General features: G+C 39.5%; 2 protein-coding genes across 2 annotated transcripts in view; one reads left to right on the top strand and one right to left on the bottom strand.

Moving 5' to 3' along the window:
• Positions 1–6,306, bottom strand: part of LOC117334681 (alpha-2-macroglobulin-like) — a gene marked incomplete in the record, with an annotated part of 42,803 nt that extends 36,497 nt beyond the window's left edge. The window contains 1 exon segment of the mRNA XM_033894438.1: positions 6,195–6,306. Coding sequence (XP_033750329.1) covers positions 6,195–6,250 — 56 coding nt within the window.
• A 6,680-nt stretch (positions 6,307–12,986) lies between these two features.
• LOC117333923 (pantetheinase-like) lies at positions 12,987–21,473 on the top strand. The gene is made up of 2 exons (XM_033893341.1): positions 12,987–13,226; positions 19,615–21,473. Exons 1-2 carry the CDS (start codon positions 12,987–12,989, stop codon positions 21,097–21,099), a joined length of 1,725 nt encoding a protein of 574 aa, XP_033749232.1. The 3' UTR covers positions 21,100–21,473.
• Positions 21,474–23,761: the final 2,288 nt, after the last annotated feature.

Genomic DNA, 23,761 nt, shown 5'->3' with positions numbered 1-23,761 from the left:
CTAGGGATGGGATAAATCATTCTCACACTCTTCACGGGGTGATCTGTGGTTACTAGGCCAGGGATGGGATAAATCATTATCACACTCTTCACGGGGTGATCTGTGGTTACTAGGAATGGGATAAATCATTCTCACACTCTTCACGGGGTGATCTGTGGTTAATAGGGATGGGATAAATCATTATCACACTCTTCACGGGGTGATCTGTGGTTACTAGGGATGGGATAAATCATTCTTACACTCTTTATGGGGTGATCTGTGGTTAATAGGGATGGGATAAATCATTCTTACACTCTTCATGGGGTGATCTGTGGTTAATAGGGATGGGATAAATCATTATCACACTCTTCACGGGGTGATCTGTGGTTAATAGGGATGGGATAAATCATTATCACACTCTTCACGGGGTGATCTGTGGTTAATAGGGATGGGATAAATCATTATCACACTCTTCACGGGGTGATCTGTGGTTACTAGGGATGGGATAAATCATTCTTACACTCTTCACGGGGTGATCTGTGGTTAATAGGGATGGGATAAATCATTCTTACACTCTTCATGGGGTGATCTGTGGTTAATAGGGATGGGATAAATCATTCTCACACTCTTCACGGGGTGATCTGTGGTTAATAGGGATGGGATAAATCATTATCACACTCTTCACGGGGTGATCTGTGGTTACTAGGGATGGGATAAATCATTCTCACACTCTTCACGGGGTGATCTGTGGTTAATAGGGATGGGATAAATCATTATCACACTCTTCACGGGGTGATCTGTGGTTAATAGGGATGGGATAAATCATTCTCACACTCTTCACGGGGTGATCTGTGGTTACTAGGCCAGGGATGGGATAAATAATTCTCACACCCTTCACGGGGTGATCTGTGGTTACTGGGGATGGGATAAATCATTCTCACACTCTTCACGGGGTGATCTGTGGTTACTAGGGATGGGATAAATCATTCTCACACCCTTCACGGGGTGATCTGTGGTTACTAGGGATGGGATAAATCATTCTCACACTCTTCACAGGGTGATCTGTGGTTAATAGGGATGGGATAAATCATTCTCACACCCTTCACGGGGTGATCTGTGGTTACTAGGGATGGGATAAAACATTCTCACACTCTTCATTACACTCTATTATTTGGATCCCCGGAGATATTTTTGTCAACAAAACAGGCCCATGTAAGATTCTGTTAATCCCACCTCTGTAGAATTGACTATAGGAACTGAAGATTTGTTTGATAACAAGCATTACTGTTACAGCATACATATATATATCCCCTTCTCCAACCCAACTTACTTAAGGTTGAGATGAAACAGTATGTACATTTACCTATATATATACATGTTTTTAATTACCAAGCATCTGCTGAAGAGGTATTTAAGGAAAGTGCACATGTTTAGAAAAGAATTCGGTTCTTTTTTTTTTTTAAACTTGGTAACATGAAAAAATACTTTTTTCATTGTATCATATTTATATGTATACATATTATATACATGTATACATTTAATTAGAAAAGAGTATTTCATTGTTTGACTTTTTGCAATGGCCAGTAAATATAAGGCAGAAGACATTGGGGTCTAGATCTCATAATGTAACAAGCCACTATGTCAAAGGTTTGCCTAATAATGGCAAAGAAAATATGTTACACTCTAGCTGGACACTGCAAATCTTAACATTTTAATATGTAAACAAATGCACATACACCAATAAGATAAAGAAGTTATAGTTTCAATTTGTTTGGGAACCATGTCAAATGTCCTAACTTCTAATACAGTCTGATGCCCTGCAATTTCCTCGCACCAATACAGATCAATTTTTTTTACATGTACAGGAAAACACTTTTCTCAAGGTCGCTTTTCAGTAGAAAGTGGCATGACATTCTATCTTAACAAGAGGCATCTTCATTGTGTGAAACTGTGTCATAATATACACAGATAGATTGTCTTAAGAGAAGCTCTTGACATAAGTGATTCTCTGATGAAGTGGCCTAGAGTACAGCTAGACTGTATATTTGACCCGCCATGAAGGAAATGCAATTCAGACACTGTCTAGGCCTTGTGGCCACAATATATAGAAAAATTCTGACTTTCCTGATGAGTAACAATAACACTTCACTGAAGGATCCTAGCAAATATTTTGAGTAAGTAGCACATGTGAAAAAATATGAGAAACACTTAATAGAGTACATAAATGTAACAGCTATTCATTTAAAATAATATCATCATGGATTGGGAAGGCCAAGTCTATGTATAAATGCTCTTTGTCTATACAAGACTAATAGAATGGGCATTAAGATACGGTGTACTTATATGAGTGACCAGGGAGTGTCCAGGGACATTTTGCACGTCCAGGAATTCGTTATTGAAGATTTTTTGATTATTTTTTCTGTAACATACTTATGAGACCATTATCTAACACCATGCAAAATTTCACTTCGATCGAATGATTGTATAATACCATGTATTACTATGCCTTTCAACACTCACAATATAAACTTAACACAAAGTCCAAAGATTTAAAAACAAAAACAAAAAAACACAGATTTAAAAAGAAAAAATTCATTTTTTTTTCTAAAGTTTTACTCCAGGAAGGGATTGCCTTACTCCATAGGGACTCTATTGCCAAATATCAGCACCCTAGTACAATTATAAAGTGATGTATTAACCCTTTGCCACATGTAAGTGCCTCTGGACGCCTTTACCCCTTGCCACATGTAAGCGCTTCCTGACGCCTTTGCATTATCTCCATGTAAGCGCTTCTCGACGCCTCTACGTTATCTCAATGTAAGCGCCTTTCGACGCCATGCCGGTTCGGTAAACTTAGACATGGAAAATCCCGTGATTGAGAGCGACACCTATCTGGAAATCCCTGATACTATTTTAAGAAGATATCAATGCATCGACCAATCAGATTTGTACACGTCATTCATACGAAAGTTTTTGAATAAATTAACCTAGAAAGTGTGAGTCATGAGTGTAGAAAAGTGTGACAACAACGAGGCGTGATGGCGGCTGTGGCTACGATTTTGCGCGACGTTTTTGACGACGATGATGATAATTTAGAGTTTGATGGCTTTGGACCTGAATACATTGAGTCAGATATTGATCTTAACAATGTTCTAAATGAACTGTCAATAGATAACGAGTCCGAAAATGAGGACGAACGGCGACTAGTTGTACTGCCGCCATTAGGTAATGTTGACCGAGATTTTTCGCCGATCACAGTAAATGATTTTGTTAGGGAAAACGGGGCCAGTACTTCCAGAAACTTTTGATGTTGATACTGCAAGTCCCATTGATTATTTCTACCTTTTCTTCAATGAGAATCAGTTTTCCACCATAGCTCGACACACTAATAACTACGCTCGCTGGCATTTGAAAAACGAAGGTAGATTTGACCCAAAATGGTCGGATACACATTCCTTCGTCGCGACATCTAATATATGAAATATTCTAGGCTTAAGCCTGAACTGTTGAAATATTCTTGTGAAAACTTTGCAAATTCAGTTTGTTTCATTTGGGAGTTAATGTTGAATCATTTCATGTACAGGAATTCAATGAATTATAAATTACATTGTCAAAATATTTTGAAATTTTTCTGTTCTGTTTGTATACAGCTGATTTCGTGGTTATGTGTTGTTGGTTTTATAAAGAAAATAACACAGAATTAAAATTTAAGAAATTCTGAACATAATTGTAGCTTACTAAAAATGTCTAAAACAACTATTTCACTTTCAAAATTAGGTTTAGAAAAATTAATCAAAACAAAGCTTAATTTCTCAAAAACTGCCATTGAGATGGTGTATGTATATTTCAGTCAGCGCAATAATGTTGCATTGCAACAATGTATCTTTGCACTATTGGCACAGAGTGCTGAAGTGTTATAGCCTGCATGTGGCAAAGGGTTAAAACCTCTAAACACTTGCACCAAAAACTTAACGCAGAAATATTCTAAGTCCAAAAATTTGAAAATTCTGCTTTTTTCCCAAAACATTTTTTTAGTTTAACTCCGGCAGGGGAGTCTTTTACCAACTATCACACCCTAGTACAATTATAAAGTGGTGTATTAATACCTTTCAACACTTGCACCAAAAACTTAACGCAGAAATATTCGAAGTCCAAAAATTTGAAAATTCTGGTTTTTTCCCAAAAAAATCTTTTAGTTTAACTCCGGCAGGGGATAGTTTAACCCAAGAGGGAGTCTATTACCAATTATCAGCACCCTAGTACAATTATAAAGTGATGTATTAATACCTTTCAACACTTGCACCAAAAACTTAACGCAGAAATATTCTAAGTCCAAAAATTTGAAAATTCTGTTTTTTTCCCAAAAAAATATTTTAGTTTATCTCCGGCAGGGGATAGTTTGACCCCCACAGGGACCATATTACCATAAATTACTATGCCTTTCAACACTTGCACCAAAAATTTAACATTTGGAAAACCAACCCCGACGCCGACACCGACGTGACGACATAAGCTCTCACTCTTCTTCGAAGAGTCGAGCTAAAAATGAGACAGTGCTGTATTGTCATGTCACAATAAATAAGGAAATGTATATATATATATAACTCTATATATATTGTGACATCATAAATCAATAATTGCTCATGATCACCCATGCTGCATCAGCTGCATGTGTTAGAAAAAAATAGTTTTTTGGAAGATAAATGTGATTCTTACGGGTTTTTTTTCATGCTTATCTAGGTCATCAATGTGGGACATAAATGAGTACAATCTCAGTCCAACATGTTACTGGTCCTCTGGCAAATATCAATCCTATTTTAAGAAGACATGGGTTTAAGATTTTAACAATTTTTACATATACATTTTGTATTTAAACTCTTTGACCTAAAAGTGGATCAATGAGTTCCATTTAAACAAATTTGGTAGTCCTTAAGCTTCAGTACAGCATTTTTCAGGCTAAATCATGATTCTAAATCTGGGAATCCTTGTTTACTACGTATATACCCTTAATCTGAAGGTTTCTGATGTTTTATCAGCTTTTCTAAAAGTCATGAAAAAACTGACCTGACCTCATGAGGAAATGTTTTGAAACTCGAAGTTAATTAAATATGGATGGATTGACCTGTTTATGTATATGCTGACATGCATGCCTGCATGATCAGGTGCTATGTCGAAAAATGATTGCTGTTTCCATATATATACAAGATGTATGATATTTTGACAACTTTTTCAACTTTTTTTCCACTCTCTTATTAAGTCTCTATGCCAATCTGGAATGCTCCTCACAGGCATTTGTACTGTTTAAATTGAACTATAATTCCACAGAAGTGAATGTGGTGTCTACGCCTACAGGCCCGGTTATATATAGGCAAACAGTAGTTTAAAGTAATAAGGAAAACCAGTATTTGGTTAGGAGAATTTGTATGTAAAAAGGGCCATATAACTCAAGCAAAACATGGAATATGATTTGTAATCCATTATACGATAATTAAAAGTAAAATACAAAGCTTCAAATTAATGTACGTGGCAGCAAGTGGTAGCGAACAAAGGTCCGGAACTTTTTTAATTATATTAATTACAGGGTTCAAAATTACACAATTGCAATCCATAATGGCAAAGTCATACATATAAACCAGGTTTTGAATTGATGCAGCAAATATTAGCAGAAAATAAACAGTTGAAAAATTTCCTAATTGTAAAAAGCTATAACTCCAGCAAAAAACAAAAAAAAATATTGACATAAATTTCATATATATATAGGTAACCCAATTCATGTAGTATCTGGCAGAAAAAAAAGTATAGAAAATAGTAAATTTTGAGAATTACCTGTGTGCAAAAGCCATAACGGGTGATTAACTCCAGCAACAAATGGAATATAGAATTTGATCTTTCATAAATGTAAAGTTTCGGTCAACTGTTTATAGATATATTATCCGCCGACGGCGCCGTTGCATAATAGGCAATAGAATCCTACTTATCAGGCAAATAAATTAGTCAAATATCACACCGCAAAAATTAAGCAAACAGTCACTTTATAATAGCATTTTGCCGTTTAATTCTAATTACCTTACAGTAGCTCATTTACCTTGCTTTACGCTAATTTAAGGCCTATAAATAATAGTACAGTAAACTTGTAACTTATAAAATAGATCTACAATATTAAACTGTTTAATCGTTACATTTAGACAGAAAGACTGTAATACAAGTGTACTTACGCCTCTGAGGACAGGACACCGGTCACTGACATCAATAACAACACAACCTCCTTCATCACAGTATTCTGTTCTTCTGCTCAACTTCACAGTCCTGAGCAACTTTTTTACAACTAACTGATCAACTTACTACCAAGTCACCCCAACTGTCAAAATATAGTTCCCAACATCGCGACTTAACTCTTATGGTATCATATAATCTATATTATTATTGTTATATATTCGGATAGTTGTATGATATAAGTGCTTATTATCGGCCAAATTAAAGACATTTGAGGTTATGTTTCTTCCCCGATCCCGCGCGGATTAATATAGTGTGTATGGCTTCAGCATCAAAGTGTCCGCTCAACCTTTGACCTACCGACTTGTAAACATCAACAACTGGCGGGAAGCCACGTGCGTGTGCTCACTGATTTGTTTACCACGTTTCATGCGTACAGGGTTTCCAAATACTCCTGTTCTCGGAATGAGTATATAACTCATTTGCATGGGTGATTTAGTGCTGTAGTATTACCAAATTGTATCCTTATCCCTAAGGTAATAATATTTAATTGTAAGATCTACATGTATTATATTCTCTCAGGGACGTATATATAGGCTATCTGCTATCATGTACCGAGTCTACATATCTAGGTATGTCCCTGACGTCCCTCTATAGTCTTTATAATGAACTTTTATGCAACTTTTTCGTTTAGTTAATTTATTCTATTTTTCAGATACAAGATATAAATTTGATCCTCTTCAACAGATTCAAAAAATAAATAATATAATCAAGTTTTTTGAATAGCTAATAAAAACTCTTTAACACTGTGTCTCATTGAATTAAACAATGCTTGCAATATCTGACATTCAGTGTTGTGAATATTGCAATATGTGTTTTGTGTACAAATATACGTTTTTTTCTGTTTGAATATATGGTGGTAGATCAAACCATGGTGACTTTTCAATAAATCATCATGTTAAACATCAACCCAGGGGTTCAAGCACAGAAAAATCTGTTTACATATACAGTGTACATGTAAGTGAAGAAAAAAAATCATAACTATTACATTCTTTATCACTGAAGGAAAACCCTAATGTCACGACTATAGGTACTTGCGATGCATTATTTTGCACTGATTTGGGTATTTACAGAACGTTTTTGCGGACACTTAATTTTTGTAATTATAAAGTCTTCATTATATCAGAAACGTGTATATGATAAATGGAATATATAACGACTGCGATCATCATTTTCCACTTGACAGTGATTTTTACAGTTATAGATGCTTTAATGATATATGTATATATATGAAATAATGGAATGGGTGACACATAAGGATAGCATCAGAATAAACTAATTAAAAATAATTAAACAACATCAGAGAGCGAGGAGAATTTTTAATGAATCTCAATAACGTAACGACAGACATATTGTCGTAATACGTTATACATAGCGCGCACTGGTCACGCTGACCTGACCCCTACTGACCTGATAACATCACACCAAAACATCTGGGACGCTGTCCTTGGCACACACAAACGTGACTCATTTCTTTGTGAAAGCTAGACTCGGAAGTAAAGACAGACCCGGTAACTATGAGTTCATATAGGCAATATTTACAGCTCTTTATGATTTGCCCTTCTAATACTTGAGGAATTTCCGCAGGAAAGAAAGGAACATAAGATAAAGATAAATGAAAAAAAAGTTTCTAAACAAATGTTCTGTTAGAACTTAAATTGTGTCGCAATCGTATTAAATAGTAATTAAGGTTAATAAATATAGAAGGAGAGGTGCACCGGTCCCATATTTCAATGAATTTCGCAAATTTGGATAGTTGATAATTTTCTGAAACAATATAACGAGACTCTAAACAGGGATCGCGAGCATCATACTGATTCTGATATATTACCTATAACGCGGAAGAAGCTGCATGGCGTGTAAACTTTTAAAACTTAGAAACTAAATTGATAAACAGAATAATTTTTACGAGATCAGTTGTTTTTTTTTTAAATCTAATTTTAGTATCCATCAAAGGGTCATTATCTAAGCGATATAATTCTTGGATGTTAGCAAAGTGATTAAATCTAATTCCACAGCACCGTGTTTACTAAGTTTTGGCACTTGATGACGTCACATGACATTTCACATGATGTATTCGAGGAATTCCCCGAACTGGCAACTGGGATCTCCTTACAGATTAATTCCGCGTTATCTTACTCCCCCCCCCCCCCCCCCCCCCTTTCTACGGGGCCGCCGCTCTACCCCAATTTAACTGTTATTACCTCATACAGTGACTCATTATCCATACGATGAAAAACAAATACAGGTTAATGTATTTGTTCATTTCGACTTTCCCCCACCCCCCTTGATATATTGCTCTAGCTTTTATTAAAAGATTGCAATAAATATTCATCAGACAAGAATAAAACTGGGCAAACTATCAAAGCTGTGTCACATTTAACATTATAATAAAAACAAAAAGATTTTTTATTAATTTCCTGCATCTTTTGAATTATTTCTTGTATTTGGTGTATTTGTGTTGTTATTGTTGAACAAATAATCAAATAAATAAATAAATAAAGATAAATAAAGATTCAACATTCGTAGCAGGTGCCCGATCCGGAATCTCCATGCATAGGGGAATTCCTAGTGTTCGACCTAAATAAATAAAGATAAATAAAGATTCAACATTCGTAGCAGGTGCCCGATCCGGAATCTCCATGCATAGTACTTAAAAGTACTTCACTCGATATTATGAATTACATCTCAAACTAGAATACAATTCCACTTTAAACTACATTTTACAAATCATCAATTGCACTACCTATAAGCCCTCTGCAAGAAGTATCTTGTTTACCAAATATTTGGCATGTAATGACGTCACACGGGATTTTACATGACGGCTCCGGGGAATTCCCAGTGTTGCCCCAGTTATAGATTGACCTTGACTTCTTGTCCTCATGTACTACCACATGCAGCTTTAGCACTACCGACGTATCGCGCGTAAGCAAGCATGTCATGGGTTTTTACATGACTGATCCGGGGAATTCCTAGTGTTCGACCTATACGACCTTGACTTGTTTTTCTTGTTTACAGTGACTCTGTCCAAGCCCCGCCCACGTTTACCGTTCTCATGGTACTGCAGCCTCATACATAAAGGACATCAATATACATACTCTGGTATTTCGACATATTCGACCATGAATACATAAAAAAAAATCTTGCTTTTGGTAGAAGGGTATAAGATATTCCATCTTAGCATTTTTTTTGGGAATAGCTAGGCCTGGGTCAGTGAAATCGACTGCACTCATTCGAAACATTGTTTAGTAACTAAAACTGTACTGCCCCTTAAAACGTGTAGTTATATAATACAAAGAAACATTCAAGATGTTTCATCCGTAATATAACAGGTAAACGAGAGGAAAAATAAGATCGAGAAGGTCGATTTTCTTCTTCTATTTTTAATGTAATAGACTATATTATTTAAATCAATAGATAGTCGATTAAATAGCTCTTTGGACACTTCTAATACACCCTATTGAGTGTTAATAGAAATGTACATTATAAAGATATATAGCTTATATCTTTACGATATAATTTAATGCGAAACATAACTTATATCAATATCACTTGTTGGCCCGGATGGAAAGCGCGCGAAAGGTCCTCGTTAGGAGGAACCGGAGTATCCGGAGAAAACTCACGTGTAACTGACAGGGTTTCCCCATACCATTCCACGTCCGACCACCTATATAAGGTTATCCGTATGAAGCTGTATATTATTCATGGTAAGCATGTAATAAGTCGTGATAAAATGTCAGTATATTTTATGGTAGTACATACTACATGTAATATAACTGGTATTCTATATATGTTTAAACTGCTTCTTTCTGGGATGAATAATGTGGCGAAACGTACATATTTATTTTTGTTTTGAAAACTACATGTAACAACCAAAACAGACGCGCGTGAATATATATTAATGCATTATGCAATCGGAAATTGTCAGGGGTCTGTAACTAGGACAAAAAGGCAACAATCGAAAACTTTACAGAGCTTGTGACGTCTGCGTGATGGAAGTTAATGTTCCAAAACTTAGAACAATTCTTAAATTGTCATACTAAATCATAAATAAATAAAGTGAAATCAAAATTCCATAGAAATGATCGTGTCGTGGGACTGCGCCTTTTCATTTCATGATTACCATATGAAAATTATAACGTCTTCTTATAATATGATGTAACCTCTATACTTCCGTCAAGCGGCGGTGTCTCAAAAGGAATCCAGTCAGTTTGTCCATTGACGGGGTCTCCATAGGAACCAATAGTCAGACCATCCATTGACGGGGTCTCCATAGGAACCAATAGTCAGCCCATCCATTGACGGGGTCTCCATAGGAACTATATAGTAAGCTTATCCATTGGTAGTGTTCCTATAGGAACCCTTTAGTCAACCCGTCCAATGTCTACACGTCCATTGGAAGTGTCTCCATAGGAACCCATAGTCAACCCGTCCATTGACGGGGTCTCCATAGGAACCAATAGTCAGCCCATCCATTGACGGGGTCTCCATAGGAACCAATAGTCAGCCCATCCATTGACGGGGTCTCCATAGGAACTATATAGTAAGCTTATCCATTGGTAGTGTTCCTATAGGAACCCTTTAGTCAACCCGTCCAATGTCTACATGTCCATTGGAAGTGTCTCCATAGGAACCCATAGTCAACCCGTCCATTGACGTGTCTCCATAGGAACCCATAGTCTACACGTCCATTGAAGTGTCTCCATAGGAACCAATGGTCAACCCGTCCATTGGAAGTGTCTCCATAGGAACCCATAGTCAACCCGTTCATTGAAGTGTCTCCATATGAACCCATAGTCAACCCGTCCATTGAAGTGTCTCCATAGGAACCCTTAGTCAACCCGTCCATTGAAGTGTCTCCATAGGAACCAATAGTCAGCCCATCCATTGACGGGGTCTCCATAGGAACCAATAGTCAGCCCATCCATTGACGGGGTCTCCATAGGAACTATATAGTAAGCTTATCCATTGGTAGTGTTCCTATAGGAACCCTTTAGTCAACCCGTCCAATGTCTACACGTCCATTGGAAGTGTCTCCATAGGAACCCATAGTCAACCCGTCCATTGACGTGTCTCCATAGGAACCCATAGTCTACACGTCCATTGAAGTGTCTCCATAGGAACCAATGGTCAACCCGTCCATTGGAAGTGTCTCCATAGGAACCCATAGTCAACCCGTCCATTGAAGTGTCTCCATATGAACCCATATTCAACCCGTCCATTGAAGTGTCTCCATAGGAACCCATAGTCAACCCGTCCATTGAAGTGTCTCCATAGGAACCCATAGTCAACCCGTCCATTGAAGTGTCTCCATAGGAACCCATAGTCAACCCGTCCATTGGAAGTGTCTCCATAGGAACCCAGAGTCAACCCGTCCATTGGTGGTGTCTCCATAGGAACCAATGGTCAACCCGTCCATTGAAGTGTCTCCATAGGAACCAATGGTCAACCCGTCCATTGAAGTGTCTCTATAGGAACCTATAGTCTACACGTCCATTGGAAGTGTCTCCATAGGAACCCATAGTCTACACGTCGATTGGAAGTGTCTCCATAGGAACCCATAGTCTACCCGTCCATTGGAAGTGTCTCCATAGGAACCCATAGTCTACACGTCCATTGGAAGTGTCTCCATAGGAACCCATAGTCTACACGTCCATTGGAAGTGTCTCCATAGGAACCCATAGTCAACCCGTCCATTGACGTGTCTCCATAGGAACCCATAATCTACACGTCTATTGAAGTGTCTCCATAGGAACCAATGGTCAACCCGTCCATTGGAAGTGTCTCCATAGGAACCCATAGTCAACCCGTCCATTGAAGTGTCTCCATAGGAACCCATAGTCAACCCGTCCATTGAAGTGTCTCCATAGGAACCCATAGTCAACCCGTCCATTGGAAGTGTCTCCATAGGAACCAATAGTCAACCCGTCCATTGAAAGTGTCTCCATAGGAACCCATAGTCAACCCGTCCATTGAAGTGTCTCCATAGGAACCCATAGTCAACCCCTCCATTGACGTGTCTCCATAGGAACCCATAGTCAACCCGTCCATTGAAGTGTCTCCATAGGAACCCATAGTCAACCCGTCCATTGGTGGTGTCTCCATAGGAACCAATGGTCAACCCGTCCATTGAAGTGTCTCCATAGGAACCAATGGTCAACCCGTCCATTGAAGTGTCTCCATAGGAAGCCATAGTCTACACGTCCATTGGAAGTGTCTCCATAGGAACCAATGGTCAACCCGTCCATTGGAAGTGTCTCCATAGGAACCCATAGTCAACCCGTCCATTGAAGTGTCTCCATAGGAACCCATAGTCTACACGTCCATTGGAAGTGTCTCCATAGGAACCCAGTCTACACGTCCATTGACGGGGTCTCCATAGGAACCCAGTCTACACGTCCATTGGTGATGCAGTTTCGTAATTTTCGAAGGTTCCTCAAAGCAGTCGTGTTATATTTTGAAACATACAAGCATCAAAAAGTTCTAGCACTACGAGTAAATTGATACATACTACATAGCGTAACAATAGTTATATTTGATAATTTATAGTTCGCCTTTCAACCGACAAACGAAAAAACCTATTGATATAAAATATCTATAAAATCTGATATGATAAACAACACGACGTCCATGACCTGGTGATATCGCTATAGGTCAGAGTCACGTGATACAGTTTACTATCTAGAATCCAGATATAACTAAAATCATACTTTTACCGGTTTAATATTTTCACCATGCAACACGAGAATACTGAACGGCGATACCATCATCTTTTCCATGTGGCGTCCACATATGACATAATATTACTGTGTACTCTGCTGTGTGGTGCAGCTTCATTCAAGGCAGCTGTATACGAGCATGACGTCATATTCCCGTCACAACGATCAGCCGTGTTATCACGTCAGCCTGCGTTACATGTAATACAGCAGAACCTTGATGTGTACGAAACTCAATGTAGACAGGCTGAAAGTGAGGTAAGTATATACGGGGCTACACAGTGTACATAAACAGAAAGTCAAGTAAGTATCTACGGGGCCACACAGTGTACAGAAACAGGAAGTCAAGTAAGTATCTACGGGGCCACACAGTGTACAGAAACAGGAAGTCAAGTAAGTATCTACGGGGCCACACAGTGTACAGAAACAGGAAGTCAAATAAGTATCTACGGGGCCACACAGTGTACAGAAACAGGAAGTCAAGTAAGTATCTACGGGGGCACACAGTGTACAGAAACAGGAAGTCATGTAAGTATCTACGGGGCCACATAGTGTATAGAAACAGGAAGTCAAGTATGTATCTACGGGGCCACATAGTGTACAGAAACAGGAAGTCAAGTAAGTATCTACGGGGCCACATAGTGTATAGAAACAGGAAGTCAAGTAAGTATCTACGGGGCCACATAGTGTATAGAAACAGGAAGTCAAGTATGTATCTACGGGGCCACATAGTGTATAGAAACAGGAAGTCATGTAAGTATCTACGGGGCCACATAGTGTATAGAAACAGGAAGTCAAGTATGTATCTACGGGGCCACATAGTGTACAGAAACAGGAAGTCAAGTAAGTATCTACGGGGCCACACAGTGTACAGAAACAGGAAGTCAAGTAAGTATCTACGGGGGCACACAGTGTACAGAAACAGGAAGTCATGTAAGTATCTACGGGGCCACATAGTGTATAGAAACAGGAAGTCAAGTATGTATCTACGGGGCCACATAGTGTATAGAAACAGGAAGTCATGTAAGTATCTACGGGGCCACATAGTGTATAGAAACAGGAAGTCAAGTATGTATCTACGGGGCCACATAGTGTACAGAAACAGGAAGTCAAGTAAGTATCTACGGGGCCACACAGTGTACAGAAACAGGAAGTCAAGAAAGTATCTACGGGGCCACACAGTGTACAGAAACAGGAAGTCAAGTAAGTATCTACGGGGCCACACAGTGTACAGAAACAGGAAGTCAAATAAGTATCTACGGGGCCACACAGTGTACAGAAACAGGAAGTCGAGTAAGTATCTACGGGGCTACACAGTGTACAGAAACAGGAAGTCAAGTAAGTATCTACGGGGCCACATAGTGTATAGAAACAGGAAGTCAAGTAAGTATCTACGTGGCCACATAGTGTATAGAAACAGGAGGTCAAGCAAGTATCTACGGGGCCACATAGTGTATAGAAACAGGAAGTCAAGTAAGTATCTACGTGGCCACATAGTGTATAGAAACAGGAAGTCAAATAAGTATCTACGTGGCCACACAGTGTATAGAAACAGGAAGTCAAGTAAGTATCTACGGGGCCACATAGTGTATAGAAACAGGAAGTCAAGTAAGTATCTACGGGGCCACACAGTGTACAGAAACAGGAAGTCAAATAAGTATCTACGGGGCCACACAGTGTACAGAAACAGGAAGTCAAGTAAGTATCTACGGGGCCACACAGTGTACAGAAACAGGAAGTCAAGTAAGTATCTACGGGGCCACACAGTGTACAGAAACAGGAAGTCAAATAAGTATCTACGGGGCCACACAGTGTACAGAAACAGGAAGTCAAGTAAGTATCTACGGGGCCACACAGTGTACAGAAACAGGAAGTCAAGTAAGTATCTACGGGGGCACACAGTGTACAGAAACAGGAAGTCATGTAAGTATCTACGGGGCCACATAGTGTATAGAAACAGGAAGTCAAGTAAGTATCTACGGGGCTACACAGTGTACAGAAACAGGAAGTCAAGTAAGTATCTACGGGGCCACACAGTGTACAGAAACAGGAAGTCAAGTAAGTATCTACGGGGCCACACAGTGTACAGAAACAGAAAGTCAAGTATGTATCTACGGGGCCACACAGTGTACAGAAACAGGAAGTCAAGTAAGTATCTACGGGGCCACATAGTGTACAGAAACAGGAAGTCAAGTATGTATCTACGGGGCCACACAGTGTACAGAAACAGAAAGTCAAGTATGTATCTACGGGGCCACACAGTGTACAGAAACAGGAAGTCAAGTAAGTATCTACGGGGCCACACAGTGTACAGAAACAGGAAGTCAAGTAAGTATCTACGGGGCCACACAGTGTACAGAAACAGGAAGTCAAGTAAGTATCTACGGGGCCACACAGTGTACAGAAACAGAAAGTCAAGTATGTATCTACGGGGCCACACAGTGTACAGAAACAGGAAGTCAAGTAAGTATCTACGGGGCCACATAGTGTATAGAAACAGGAAGTCAAGTAAGTATCTACGGGGCCATATAGTGTACAGAAACAGGAAGTCAAGTAAGTATCTACGGGGCACACAGTGTACAGAAACAGGAAGTCAAGTAAGTATCTACGGGGCCACACAGTGTACAGAAACAGAAAGTCAAGTATGTATCTACGGGGCCACATAGTGTACAGAAACAGGAAGTCAAGTAAGTATCTACGGGGCTACACAGTGTACAGAAACAGGAAGTCAAGTAAGTATCTACGGGGCCACACAGTGTATAGAAACAGGAAGTCAAGTAAGTATCTACGGGGCCACAAACTGTACAGAAACAGGAAGTCAAGAAAGTATCTACGGGGCTACACAGTGTACAGAAACAGGAAGTCAAGTATCTACGGGGCCACATAGTGTATAGAAACAGGAAGTCAAGTAAGTATCTACGGGGCCACACAGTGTACAGAAACAGGAAGTCAAGTAAGTATCTACGGGGCTACACAGTGTACAGAAACAGGAAGTCAAGTAAGTATCTACGGGGCCACACAGTGTATAGAAACAGGAAGTCAAGTAAGTATCTACGGGGCCACAAAGTGTACAGAAACAGGAAGTCAAGAAAGTATCTACGGGGCTACACAGTGTACAGAAACAGGAAGTCAAGTAAGTATCTACGGGGCTACACAGTGTACAGAAACAGGAAGTCAAGTAAGTATCTACGGGGCCACACAGTGTATAGAAACAGGAAGTCAAGTAAGTATCTACGGGGCCACAAACTGTACAGAAACAGGAAGTCAAGAAAGTATCTACGGGGCTACACAGTGTACAGAAACAGGAAGTCAAGTATCTACGGGGCCACATAGTGTATAGAAACAGGAAGTCAAGTAAGTATCTACGGGGCCACACAGTGTACAGAAACAGGAAGTCAAGTAAGTATCTACGGGGCCACATAGTGTACAGAAACAGGAAGTCAAGTAAGTATCTACGGGGCCACACAGTGTATAGAAACAGGAAGTCAAGTAAGTATCTACGGGGCCACATAGTGTATAGAAACAGGAAGTCAAGTAAGTATCTACGGGGGCACACAGTGTACAGAAACAGGAAGTCAAGTAAGTATCTACGGGGCTACACAGTGTACAGAAACAGGAAGTCAAGTAAGTATCTACGGGGCCACACAGTGTACAGAAACAGGAAGTCAAGTAAGTATCTACGGGGCCACAAACTGTACAGAAACAGGAAGTCAAGAAAGTATCTACGGGGCTACACAGTGTACAGAAACAGGAAGTCAAGTAAGTATCTACGGGGCTACACAGTGTACAGAAACAGGAAGTCAAGTAAGTATCTACGGGGCCACACAGTGTACAGAAACAGGAAGTCAAGTAAGTATCTACGGGGCCACAAACTGTACAGAAACAGGAAGTCAAGAAAGTATCTACGGGGCTACACAGTGTACAGAAACAGGAAGTCAAGTATCTACGGGGCCACATAGTGTATAGAAACAGGAAGTCAAGTAAGTATCTACGGGGCCACACAGTGTACAGAAACAGGAAGTCAAGTAAGTATCTACGGGGCCACATAGTGTACAGAAACAGGAAGTCAAGTAAGTATCTACGGGGCCACACAGTGTATAGAAACAGGAAGTCAAGTAAGTATCTACGGGGCCACATAGTGTATAGAAACAGGAAGTCAAGTAAGTATCTACGGGGCCACACAGTGTATAGAAACAGGAAGTCAAGTAAGTATCTACGGGGCCACATAGTGTATAGAAACAGGAAGTCAAGTAAGTATCTACGGGGGCACACAGTGTACAGAAACAGGAAGTCAAGTAAGTATCTACGGGGCTACACAGTGTACAGAAACAGGAAGTCAAGTAAGTATCTACGGGGCCACACAGTGTATAGAAACAGGAAGTCAAGTAAGTATCTACGGGGCCACAAACTGTACAGAAACAGGAAGTCAAGAAAGTATCTACGGGGCTACACAGTGTACAGAAACAGGAAGTCAAGTAAGTATCTACGGGGCTACACAGTGTACAGAAACAGGAAGTCAAGTAAGTATCTACGGGGCCACACAGTGTACAGAAACAGGAAGTCAAGTAAGTATCTACGGGGCCACAAACTGTACAGAAACAGGAAGTCAAGAAAGTATCTACGGGGCTACACAGTGTACAGAAACAGGAAGTCAAGTATCTACGGGGCCACATAGTGTATAGAAACAGGAAGTCAAGTAAGTATCTACGGGGCCACACAGTGTACAGAAACAGGAAGTCAAGTAAGTATCTACGGGGCCACATAGTGTACAGAAACAGGAAGTCAAGTAAGTATCTACGGGGCCACACAGTGTATAGAAACAGGAAGTCAAGTAAGTATCTACGGGGCCACATAGTGTATAGAAACAGGAAGTCAAGTAAGTATCTACGGGGGCACACAGTGTACAGAAACAGGAAGTCAAGTAAGTATCTACGGGGCCACACAGTGTACAGAAACAGGAAGTCAAGTAAGTATCTACGGGGCCACACAGTGTATAGAAACAGGAAGTCAAGTAAGTATCTACGGGGCCACATAGTGTATAGAAACAGGAAGTCAAGTAAGTATCTACGGGGCCACACAGTGTACAGAAACAGGAAGTCAAGTAAGTATCTACGGGGCCACACAGTGTATAGAAACAGGAAGTCAAGTAAGTATCTACGGGGCCACATAGTGTATAGAAACAGGAAGTCAAGTAAGTATCTACGGGGCCACACAGTGTACAGAAACAGGAAGTCAAGTAAGTATCTACTTGGACACACAGTGTACAGAAACAGGAAGTCAAGTAAGTATCTACGGGGCCACATAGTGTATAGAAACAGGAAGTCAAGTAAGTATCTACGGGGCCACATAGTGTATAGAAACAGGAAGTCAAGTAAGTATCTACGGGGCCACACAGTGTACAGAAACAGGAAGTCAAGTAAGTATCTACTTGGACACACAGTGTACAGAAACAGGAAGTCAAGTAAGTATCTACGGGGCCACACAGTGTACAGAAACAGAAAGTCAAGTATGTATCTACGGGGCCACATAGTGTACAGAAACAGGAAGTCAAGTAAGTATCTACGGGGCCACATAGTGTATAGAAACAGGAAGTCAAGTAAGTATCTACGGGGCCACATAGTGTATAGAAACAGGAAGTCAAGTAAGTATCTACGGGGCCACAAACTGTACAGAAACAGGAAGTCAAGAACGTATCTACGGGGCCACACAGTGTACAGAAACAGGAAGTCAAGTAAGTATCTACGGGGCCACATAGTGTACAGAAACAGGAAGTCAAGTAAGTATCTACGGGGCCACACAGTGTACAGAAACAGGAAGTGAAGTACGTATCCCTGGGGCTATACGGTGCATATTTTTATCAGCCCACCATCATCAGTTTGTGAGCTATTCATATAGCCCTAGCTTCCTTGGTCCATAGTCCGTGGTCAATCCATATTTCTCGGTGTAACTATTTCTTGAGACGTACTTGAAGGTTATTTCTAAAATCTGATGTATAGGTTTCTCTTGATTCCTAGTTGTGCAAACGGAATTTGAGACTGATTTAAGAAACATCATGGCCGACAGGTGGCCATCTTGGATTTTGACACTTTCATGTTTGTTATCGATATTTCTTAAGAGGTATAGGAAGGATATTTCTCAAACTTTTTGGATTTTGTAGATTTTGTAGATTCCCATCATATTCCTATTTTGTCCATTTGATATTGGGACTGATCAGAGAAACAAAATTACTGACAGGTAACCATATTGGAATTTACTGATATTAACTACATAATGTTTTATTTCTCTGAAAGTTCTTGATGCATTTTTTCTCAGTTTACATACAGGTTCCCTTTGTTTTTATCTTATTAAGAAAAAAGGGGTAAAATAAGAGATGTAGAGGAATTAATTATCAGACGTACATATACCCAATAAAGATTATTCAATGGTGGGCTCCTTTTAGGTTCTCTCTCTTTCTCTCTCTTTTTTGTTAAACGATGGTATGAAATGAAACTTTAAAACACATTAAGGATGAAAAGAAAGACATACAGTATCATAAAGAACATCACACATTGTATACTAATGCGTCATATTTACGGAGTTTTTCTATCCAATATCAGACGCCCTCCTACATACCAATCAGTCACTATCCTATTTTGATAATTTACAGGGAGTGCAGATTATCGTTTTTCCAGAATACGGACTATATGGACTCGGCTGGACCCGACAAACCATCGCTCCGTATTTAGAGTTTGTGCCCGACCCCCAGATAGTCTCCTGGTCTCCCTGTGATGACCCCTTGCGGTATAACGACACTGAAACTCAACGACAACTCAGCTGTATGGCAAAGGGGAGTGCATTATACCTGGTAGTCAACTTCGGATCAAAACAACCATGTGATTTCACTTCTCCAAATTGTCCCGGAGACGGCTTCTTCCAGTACAGCACAAACCTCATTTATGATCCTCAGGGAAAATTCATAGCAAGATACTTCAAACGAAATCTTTATGATGACGAAAAGCATTTCGACACACCATCGAAAACAGACTACACAATATTTACAACCAAATTTGGACGTTTCGGCACGTTTTCCTCCAACGATATAATGTTTAAAAATCCAGCTAGGGTTTTGATAAATACAATGAATGTTACAAACATCGTGTATCCTACTGCATGGAAGGATGAACTACCACTTCAAGCAGCCATCGAATTCCAAGCGGCGTTTTCCGTGGGTATGCACGTAAACCTATTGGCGGCAAATCTTCACTTGCCGTCCGACGGGTACCACGGGAGTGGTATCTACTGGCCGGTTGGTACAAGTACAAACAATATGGTGTTCTACTACGACAGGACCCTGGGAAGTAAGGGGAAACTTCTTGTGAAAGATGTAAGTCCTATCAAATATACCAAAACGGAAATGCATACAAGGGAAAGACACTCCTCAATGAGTGAGCCACGCGAGACGAGCAAGATGGCGTCTAGGAATCACAACACGAGCACAATGCGTGAATCACAGAATATATATCATGATCGAACACGTGTAGAACGGAATAGACTACAACCAATTGCTCAGAAACAGTCTGATTTAAGAGTCCGTCGGACGAGAGAACAAACGGCAAACCAACGCGACAAAATGGAGATGACCGGCGTTCTTTTCACGGACGACGAGATAATGAAAACCGGCGACAGTGAGTTCACAGCAGTGATGAACCATGATCTGTACACCTTTAATTCGGTAATAACTGGACAAGGTGCTAGCATAAATGTGTGCCAAAATAATTTGTGCTGCAAGGGTTTCTTTGAGGGATCGTTTCCTAATCAGAGACTTGCATTCGGCGCGTTCAGTGGAATACACACTTATAATGGAAGATATCCTCTTCAGTCATGTGTATTTATAGCATGCGCGAACAGTTCAGTCTCAAGTTGTGGAAAACCTACAACTTCCGCCAGTGGGGACATGGACAAAATGTCTTTGTCAGGAAACTTCACTTCTGGTAACATTTTGCCGGAAATGTTGGTTACACCAGACAATGTCACACTTTACAGTGTTCCGCTCACATGGTGGTTTATGGGGAACGGTATTATCATTGATGCCGGGATACCCGGAACACCTCTGTCATTGTCATTGTATTCCTTAGGAGATTCGACCAACTGAGCATGCAACAAAGATCCAAAATATCAGTGATGGAATTTAATTATTCTTACCTGATTATTTACAATATTCAAAGTGTAAAGTAAGAAAACGTCATTGGACAAAAATTAAAGCAATTATGAGGTGAAAAAGAGATCTTATGATCCGAGTAAAACATGAATACCCAAAGGCTTGTGAGCAAACACTTTTACAAAATCTTCCTGGCATAGTCTTCCATTTATACATTTTACAAACTGTGGTGGTGATGTATTGCAACGTCAGCCTTACAGCTTGTTTGGTATCACTTCTGAGGTATTGTTTTCTTGTATTGGTTTCTCACTGTTGTTGGTGTAACTTCTGGCCTTCATGTAATCATTCATTTTCTTAGATCTCTCAACTATTCCTGTTGTAAACTTTCAGTCTGTTTAGATCTCTCATCTATTCCTGCTGTAGACTTTCGATCCGTTTAGATCTCTCATCTATTCCTACAGTAGACTTTCGATCCGTTTAGATCTCTCATCTATTCCTACAGTAGACTTTCGATCCGTTTAGATCTCTCAACTATTCCTGCTGTAAACTCTCATGTTGTTTAGATCTCTCATCTATTCCTGTTGTAAACTCTCAGTCCGTTTATATCTCTCATCTATTCCTACTGTAGACTTTCGATCCGTTTAGATCTCTCAACTATTCCTGCTGTAGACTTTCAGTCCGTTTAGATCTCTCATCTATTCCTGTTGTAGACTTTCAGTCCGTTTAGATCTCTCATCTATTCCTGTTGTAGACTTTCAGTCTGTTTAGATCTCTCATCTATTCCTGTTGTAAACTTTCAGTCTGTTTAGATCTCTCATCTTTGAACGTTGTAGACTTTCAGTCCGTTTAGATCTCTCATCTATTCCTGTTGTAAACTTTCAGTCTGTTTAGATCTCTCATCTATTCCTGTTGTAAACTTTCAGTCTGTTTAGATATCTCATCTATTCCTGTTGTAAACTTTCAGTCCGTTTAGATCTCTCATCTTTGAACGTTGTAGACTTTCAGTCTGTTTAGATCTCTCATCTATTCCTACTGTAGATTTCACTCTTTAGATCTCTCATCTATTCCTGCTGTAAACTCTCAGTCTGTTTAGATCACTCATCTTTGAACGTTGTAGACTTTCAGTCTGTTTAGATATCTCATCTATTCCTGCTGTAGATTTCACTCTGTTTAGATCTCTCATCTATTCCTGTTGTAGACTTTCAGTCCGTTTAGATATCTCATCTATTCCTGTTGTAGACTTTTAGTCTGTTTAGATCTCTCATCTATTCCTGTTGTAAACTTTTAGTCTGTTTAGATCTCTCATCTATTCCTGTTGTAAACTTTCAGTCTGTTTAGATCTCTCATCTATTCCTACTGTATACTTTCAGTCCGTTTAGATCTCTCATCTATTCCTTTTGTAAATTCCCGGTCTTTTTAGATCACTCATCTATTCCTACAGTAGTCTTCCACTCTGTTTAGATCTCTCATCTTTTCCTGCTGTAGACTTTCATTCCGTTTAGATCTCTCATCTATTCCTACTGTAGACTTTCAGTCCGTTTAGATCTCTCATCTATTCCTACTGTAGACTTTCAGTCTGTTTAGATCCCTCATCTATTCCTGCTGTAAACTCTTACTCCGCTTAGATCTCTCATCTATTCCTGCTGTAGATTTCACTCTGTTTAGATCTCTCATCTATTCCTGTTGTAGACTTTCAGTCCGTTTAGATCTCTCATCTATTCCTGTTGTAGACTTTTAGTCTGTTTAGATCTCTCATCTATTCCTGTTGTAAACTTTTAGTCTGTTTAGATCTCTCATCTATTCCTGTTGTAAACTTTCAGTCTGTTTAGATCTCTCATCTATTCCTACTGTATACTTTCAGTCCGTTTAGATCTCTCATCTATTCCTTTTGTAAATTCCCGGTCTTTTTAGATCACTCATCTATTCCTACAGTAGTCTTCCACTCTGTTTAGATCTCTCATCTTTTCCTGCTGTAGACTTTCATTCCGTTTAGATCTCTCATCTTTTCCTGCTGTATACTTTCATTCCGTTTAGATCTCTCATCTATCGCTACAGTAGACTTTCAGTCCGTTTAGATCTCTCATCTATTCCTACTGTAGACTTTCAGTCTGTTTAGATCCCTCATCTATTCCTGCTGTAAACTCTCAGTCCGTTTAGATCTCTCATTTATTCCTGCTGTAAACTCTCAGTCTGTTTAGATCTCTCATCTATTCTTACTGTAGATTTAACTCTTTAGATTTCTCATCTATTCCTGCTGTAAACTCTCATGTTGTTTAGATCTCTCATCTATTCCTGCTGTAAACTCTCATGTTGTTTAGATCTCTCATCTATTCCTAATGTAGACTTTCAGTCCGTTTAGATCCCTCATCTATTCCTACTGTAGACTTTCAGTCCGTTTAGATCTCTCATCTATTCCTATTGTAGACTTTCAGTCCGTTTAGATCTCTCATCTATTCCTACTGTAGACTTTCAGTCCGTTTAGATCTCTCATCTATTCCTACTGTATACTTTCAGTCCGTTTAGATCTCTCATATTGGAATGTTGTAGATTTTCAGTCTGTTTAGATCTCTCATCTATTCCTACTTTTGACTTTGTTTGTGCTTTTCTTTTGGCTTCTGCCGACTTTGTTCTTTTAGGCTGTGTTGATATCTATGTA

The sequence above is a fragment of the Pecten maximus genome, chromosome 9 (assembly GCF_902652985.1).
Source record: "Pecten maximus chromosome 9, xPecMax1.1, whole genome shotgun sequence".
Taxonomy (NCBI): Eukaryota; Metazoa; Mollusca; class Bivalvia; order Pectinida; family Pectinidae; genus Pecten; species Pecten maximus.
The sequence above is the reverse complement of the archived record's forward strand: the minus strand, read 5'-3'. Positions and strand labels throughout refer to the sequence as shown.